Consider the following 6,637-nt stretch of genomic DNA (forward strand, 5'->3'; position numbering starts at 1 on the left):
AGGGGTTAGTTTCCATGGAGACACAGCATCCTTTCTCCATAGCAACCTGATATTCCAAAACCTAAGTTAGGCTGGGGGGATGAGTCATCTGTGACCAGCAGGGGGTGCTCTCCCACAGGGCTGACCCCAAGACCACGCACAGATGAGCAATTGACCACAGACTTAAAGGTGCCCCAAGGGCAAGACTTGGGCCTGTGGGGACCCAGAAGGGCCCAGCTTAACCCCTTCCCGCCTGCCTGTGTGGTTTGGGGAGGCTGGTAAGGCTTCAGGATGCACTGTGCGGGGGTGGTGGCCCCGCAGCTGGGGCTCCTGGGGTGGCACTTCTACGGAGGGGGATGCCTGCCCCCTTAGGCTGGGCCCAGAACAAAGAGGAAGTGGGCACTGCCCGGGCTGAGTGGACACACAAGAGTTAACTGGCGGGGCGTGACAGGGCGAACCGCCCTCAGGAAGTGTTACTCACCACCGGGAATGTGAGCGCGCTGTTGCCTTGGGGGCTGGATTCTCTTCCTGAGTCCTGGGAGAAACCGGGGAGAAACCGAAGGAGCTCCCAGCCATGGAAACCCCTGGGGAGCCAGAAGCAGGCCCTCTCGGAGCCCCCAGCCTGTCCAACTTCGCACCTGGGCACCCGGAGAGAGAAAAGTTAGTGAAGTTGGAAGGGCAGCCCGGTGGGGCAGGGAGGGACGGCAGTCTGTCCCAGGGCAGAGAAGGAGGAAAGGGTCGGGCAAGGGTCCCACCCCCCGGACCCCTGCTCCAATCTGGTGACCACTCCTAGGCCAGCCCAGGACCCGCTCTACGACGTGCCTGGGGCCAGCGGGGGGCCGGCGGGTGGGCCCCAGCGGCCCGGGCGCACCGTGAGCCTGCGGGAGCGCTTGCTGCGCACACGGCCCGTGTGGCTGCAGCTCCGGGCCAACGCGGCGGCTGCACTGCACGTGCTGAGGACTGAGCCCCCAGGGGTGAGTCTGGCCCCTGACCCCAGGACTGGCCAGCGGAGGGTGGCGGGGAGAGAGGCTGGACACGGAGGTCCCGAGCCCCCGACCCCTGTCCCTTGCAGACGTTCCTGGTGCGGAAATCTAACACTCGTGGGTGCCAGGCCCTATGCGTGAGGCTGCCCGAGGCCAGCGGCCCTTCGTTTGTCTCTAGCCACTACATCCAGGAGAGCCCTGGGGGTGAGCGGGACTGGCCTGGGGGGTAGGGGCTGGAAGCAGTCAGGGCAGGGCACGGGGGTGTTCCCCAGAAAACAACCACACTTCCCGTCCGTCTCTCAGGCGTCTCCTTGGAGGGCTCAGAGCTCACGTTCCCAGACCTGGTCCAGCTCATCTGTGCCTACTGCCATACCCGGTGAGCCTGGCCGCAGGGCGCCTGGTCTGCGTTGGTCCCTGCTCCCTGGGACATCCTGTCCTCCCAGCCCCTCCAGGTCCTGCTAGCCCCCAGAGCCCTGAACATCCCTCACCCCTGGCTTTCTGTTTCCCTCTCTGGCCTCAGGGACATCCTTCTCCTCCCACTCCAGCTCCCCAGAGCCATCTGCCAGGCAGCCACCCACAAGGAACTGGAAGCCATCTCCCATCTGGGCATCGGTAAGGGGTCCTCTGCTACCCATTGCACAGATGGACAAGCTGAGGCCAAGGGGGAAAGAGAAGGCACATGGGCACACAGCCTGAGCCTGTGCCTTTCCCTCGGTCGGGCACCCTCCCCAAGCCTCCCTGAGACCCCCAAATGCTTTCTCTTCCCTAGAGTTCTGGAGCTCCTCCCTCAATACCAAGGCTCAGCCGGGCCTGTCTGAAGGCCCGCTGCTGCCCCGGCTGAAGCCCCGGTCCCCGCAAGAGCTGGACCAGGGCACAGGAGCTGCCCTGTGCTTCTTCAATCCCCTGTTCCCAGGGGACCTGGGCCCCACCAAGCGGGAGAAATTCAAGAGGAGCTTCAAAGTACGCGTGTCCACGGAGACCTCCAGCCCTCTGTCTCCACCTGCCATGCCACCTCCCCCGGTCCCTGTGCTGCCGGGGGCAGCCCCCAACCAGACAGAAAGGTTACCCCCTCACCAGCTTCTGCGGAGGGAGAGCTCTGTGGGGTACCGTGTGCCAGGGAGTGCCAGCCCCAGCCTTCCACCCCTGCCCTCCCTCCAGGAGGTAGACTGTGGCTCCCCCAGCAGCTCAGAAGAAGAGGGGGCGCCAGGGTCCCGGGGAAGCCCAGCCACCTCACCCCGCCTGGGCCGCCGCCGCCGGCGGCCGCTGCTTCGGTCCATGAGCTCTGCCTTCTGCTCCCTGCTGGCCCCGGAGCGGCAGGTGGGCCGGGCAGCCACGGCGCTGGTGGAGGACCGACACACGGCCGTCGGCCAGCTGGTGCAGGACCTGCTGACCCAGGTGCGGGCCGGCCCCGAGCCCCGGGAGCTGCAGGGTGTCCGAGAGGCACTGAGCCGGGCTCGGGCCATGCTGAGCGCAGAGCTGGGCCCTGAGAAGCTGCTGCCACCTGAGAGACTGGGTGAGACTCCGGCCCAGGCTTCACAGGCTCGGCCCACCTCTCCATTCATTCCAGCACTACCCATTCCCCGCCTCTCCCCTGCTATTCTCCCACCTCCCCAGGTCTCCCCCTCCCTTTCACCTCTCTTCCTCCCCAACTACACCCCCTCTCCCCCCCACCTCCGCCCTGGGACTCTGGCTCCCACTCGCACCCTCGTTCCCCTGACCCTGGCCGCCTCTCCCCCGCAGAACACATCTTGGAGAAGTCTCTGCATCGCTCCGTGCTCAAGCCTCTCAGGCCCATCCTGGCGGCCCGCCTGCGGCGCCGGCTTTCTGCCGACGGCTCCCTGGGCCGCCTGGCTGAGGGCCTCCGCCTGGCTCGGTCCCAGGGCCCCGGAGCCTTTGGGTCCCACCTGAGCCTGCCCTCCCCGGGAGAGATGGAGCAGGTGCGTCAGAAGCTGCTGCAGCTGCTCCGTGCCTACTCACCCAGTGCCCAGGTCAAGCGGCTCCTGCAGGCTTGCAAGCTGCTCTACACAGCCCTGAGGACCCAGGCCGGTAGGCCCCCTCCTACCACTCCCTGCCAGCCCCCTGCCGAGTGGGGGGGGGGGGCGGGGAGGGGTGGTGGCGCAGAAATTCCAGAACAGCACAGGTGGGGGGATGGGTCCAACACTCCCATCTCACAGATGGTGCCACTGAGGCCCAGAGAGTAGAGCCTCCTCTCCACAGCCCCTATCGGTGGTTGCCATAGAGACCACATCACCCAAGGCCTGGCGGGTGGAGGGGAGGGTCACCGTATGAGGCAAGGCGTGGATACCGACCCTGGGACCCCAGAGGAGTCTGAAGCTTCCTCCTCTATCACCCCACAGGGGAGGGTGCAGGGGCAGACGCGTTCCTCCCGCTGCTGAGCCTCGTCCTGGCCCAGTGCGACCTTCCCGAGCTGCTGCTGGAGGCTGAGTACATGTCAGAGCTTCTGGAGCCCACCCTGCTCACCGGAGAGGGTGAGGCAGCCCCTCCTCGGGCCACCTGCCTGTCTGTGGGGGGCCGGGATGCCTTAGGGGCCCCCGAGTAGGTGGTGGGGTCTGGGGAAGGGTCACCCACCCTCAGCCTGAGCTACATTCTTCCCCTCGTGTCCCAGGTGGTTACTACCTGACCAGCCTCTCGGCCAGCCTGGCCCTGCTGAGTGGCCTGGACCAGGCCCACATGCTCCCCCTGAGCCCCTCCCAGGAGCTACAACGTTCCCTCAGCCTCTGGGAGCAGCGCCGCCTGCCTGCCACCCACAGCTTCCAGGTAACAGGGCCTCCACGTTGCCCACCCCCCCCCCCACCGCCAAGCCCCCAGGGGGTGGGGTGTGGGGGGTAGGGGTGGGGCAGGGGTGCCTGTTGGTTCTGGCACCTTCCTGCGCAGTCCCCTCCTTTTCCCAGTGAGACCCAGCAGGGGAAATTCTGGTCCTACATCACCATGCCGGAGAAACAGCACCCTGTGTGGACCCAATGTCAAAGCCTAGCCTTTCTAGACAGGGTGCATTCCATGTGCCGGCACCGTGCTCCATGCTCTAGGGGCTCGGCCCCGCAGCTTCATAGAAACTCTGAAGTTTCCATTATTAGGACCATTACTCTCTCCATTCTACAGATAAGGAAACAGACAAGACACGGGGAGGGAAAGGGACATGGGTGGCAAATTCAAGCCCCAAATCCTGTCTTCCAGCCCCCACATGGGGCTCTGGCCTTTCCTGGAGTCGGGCTCCCAGCCCATGCTCCCCTCGCCTTCCCCTCCATCCAGTCAAGGGATCCTTCCTAGCCTTGGTTAAGAGTTTAGACGTTGTAGCCAGATCCTGGGTTCAAGTCCGGGCGGGCTCTGCTACTTTCTATTTGCAGGAGCGTGGGCAAGTTATGTCACCCCTTTGTGCCTCGATTTCTTTATAAAATGAGGTCATGGTACTTACCTCGTGGGGTGGATGTCAGACTTAAATGAGTTCATGCAGGACGAGTGCTGAGGGCACAGAGTAGTAAGGTTGTTAGGCTCCCTGCAGGGGCGTGCGGGAGCCATCCTCCCGGCCTGCCTGCAGCTATGACCCACTAGCCAACACAGCTCTCTCCCTTCCTCAGAGCCCTGCTTGAAGCTCACCTTGTCCAAAAAGCTTCTGTCACTTGGTTCTACCGCTGGATCTATACCACCCAGTGAGGAGTCTGCACTGGGGGCCTCAAGCTCTGTGGGCAGATATATACCAGGCAGGATTGAGCTCTCGTTTTCGCTTCTCCTCCTGCACAGCACCTCCTCCGAGTGGCCTATCAGGACCCCAGCAGTGGCTGTACCTCCAAGACCCTGGCTGTGCCCCCAGGGGCCTCAGTTGCCACCCTGAACCAGCTCTGTGCCACGAAGTTCCGAGTGACCCAGCCTGACACATTCGGCCTCTTCCTGTACAGGGAACAGGGCTACCACTGCTTGTCTCCTGGAGCCCTGGTCCACAGGCTTCCCACAACCGGCTACCTCGTCTATCGCAAGGCCGAGCGGCCCGACACCCATGGGGCCGCACCTGGGGCTACAACAGAGAGGGACAGTGGGGAGCTGGAGGCAGGGGGCAGGGAGGAGGAGGAAGGGGGCCGGGGAGATGGGATCATCGAGGTCAAGGCTGGTCCTGGGGACAGCAGGGGAGAGTCTGAGACAACTGCCGAGAGGGTGCAGGGAAGCGTGGGCCAGGCCAGGGGGGGCCCTGCCCCACCGGGGGGACCAGAGGCTGAGGGAAGCAGAGCAGCAGAGGAGTAGCCGGGAGCGGCCAGAAGGGCCATTTGGGACAGAAAACCCTGAGCTTGCTGGGAAGGCCTTTCAGAGCCGGCCATCAGCCCCACCCCTCTTAGCCGCCATCTAGCCCCACCCCGGGCCGCTCCCGTGTCCGCCACCAGCTCTGTCTGATATTTGTCTCTGTGATCACACCTGCTGGGGTGGTCCCCAGACTGGCTGCAGCTGTAGCCCCAGAGCACCGGAATAAAGCGGAGGGGGGTCTCCCCGCCGGAGGTCAGCCAGCCTGTAGTGGTCAGTGTGCCCGACCTCTGGCAAAGGAATGGGGCACTACGCAGGCAGCCCTTCCAGGCTGGGGGCTTCAAGGCCCTGAAAGGCTTCACCTCCTCCGGGGAGCCCAGTCCAGCCCTAGCCTGCCTAGAGGGCCGGCAGCTCCCAGCTTCAGTGTCCTCACCTGCAGAGTGGAGGTGCCATTGCTGCCCTGCCTTCTCGCCGAAGTCCTGCGGGGGTCAAGTGGACGGTTTTGCTCCAAAGCAGAACTCAGACTGGAGGCAAGGGGAGGGAGGGAGGTGGGATGTTAGCAGGACCCCCTCCAAGGGTCTGTTGTCTGCATTCACTGAAGGTTCTCGCCAGCGTGGGGGAGATCCTGGAGACCAGGCTCTGCCCAGACAGCACCCAGGCCCCAGTCTTTCCTCAAGATGGGAGATCCTGCCAGTGCCCTTGCATCCCAGGGGTATTGGACAGGGGAAGTGGGCTTCTGAAATGGAGGCGGTGGGGGCGGGGGGTGCTCGGAAACCATTTTCTCCGCACTTAACTCTTTTGGACCTCACAAGAGATTTCCCGGGAGGCTGGGCATGACTTATCCCACAGGGAGGCTTGGGAAAATGACTCCTAAGATATGGCACAGCAGCCAAACCAGGGTGTCCGGCTCCAACTACGCCCTCGATTGTAAAACACCGATAAATTAACCCTAAAGGCCCCACAGCCCCAAGGGGGTTCCAGAGCAGGGAGCAAATCCGAGCAAAGACAATGCCAGTAACGACCACCAGGGGGTGCGTGTGGCCCAGGAAGTGGCAGAGGGGGTAATTTAGAGGGGTGAGGACGTCTCAAGGGCTGCATACCCTTGCAGGCTCCGGGCAACCTGGGGACAATGCAGGGGCAGTCAGTGCAGGCTCCCTCGGAGTCCGGGATCTGGGTGAGACAAACTTCATAGGGATCACTCCCTGGGAAGGAACTGTCCCCTGCTGGAAGGACCCCAGCCAGTCTCTGGGCGCACTGCCTCAGGTGCTGAACAGGAAGGGACATCAGACCACCATGTGTGTCAGTCATGACAGCTGGAGGTAGAAATTCTGGACACTGGGATTTCAGACAATCCAGATACAGATGCCACCAGATCTGGGTGCAGGGCTCCCAAATTTCTCACTAGGCCATCGGCCACTCTACCCTCT

General features: G+C 63.6%; 1 protein-coding gene across 1 annotated transcript; it reads left to right on the forward strand.

Annotated features, from left to right (window-relative positions):
• The first annotated feature begins 81 nt into the window (after window positions 1-81).
• On the forward strand, window positions 82-5,469 carry RIN1 (Ras and Rab interactor 1). Its single transcript, XM_086676836.1, has 10 exons — window positions 82-639; window positions 773-953; window positions 1,052-1,166; window positions 1,266-1,338; window positions 1,483-1,574; window positions 1,732-2,475; window positions 2,703-3,008; window positions 3,320-3,451; window positions 3,589-3,740; window positions 4,722-5,469. The coding sequence occupies exons 1-10, from the start codon at window positions 554-556 to the stop codon at window positions 5,214-5,216; spliced, it is 2,376 nt and encodes a 791-aa protein (XP_086532962.1). The 5' UTR covers window positions 82-553; the 3' UTR covers window positions 5,217-5,469.
• The last annotated feature ends 1,168 nt before the right edge of the window (window positions 5,470-6,637 follow it).

Source organism: Puma concolor, chromosome D1, assembly GCF_028749965.1.
Source record: "Puma concolor isolate L17-30 chromosome D1, mPumCon1.1.hap2, whole genome shotgun sequence".
Classification (NCBI taxonomy): domain Eukaryota; kingdom Metazoa; phylum Chordata; class Mammalia; order Carnivora; family Felidae; genus Puma; species Puma concolor.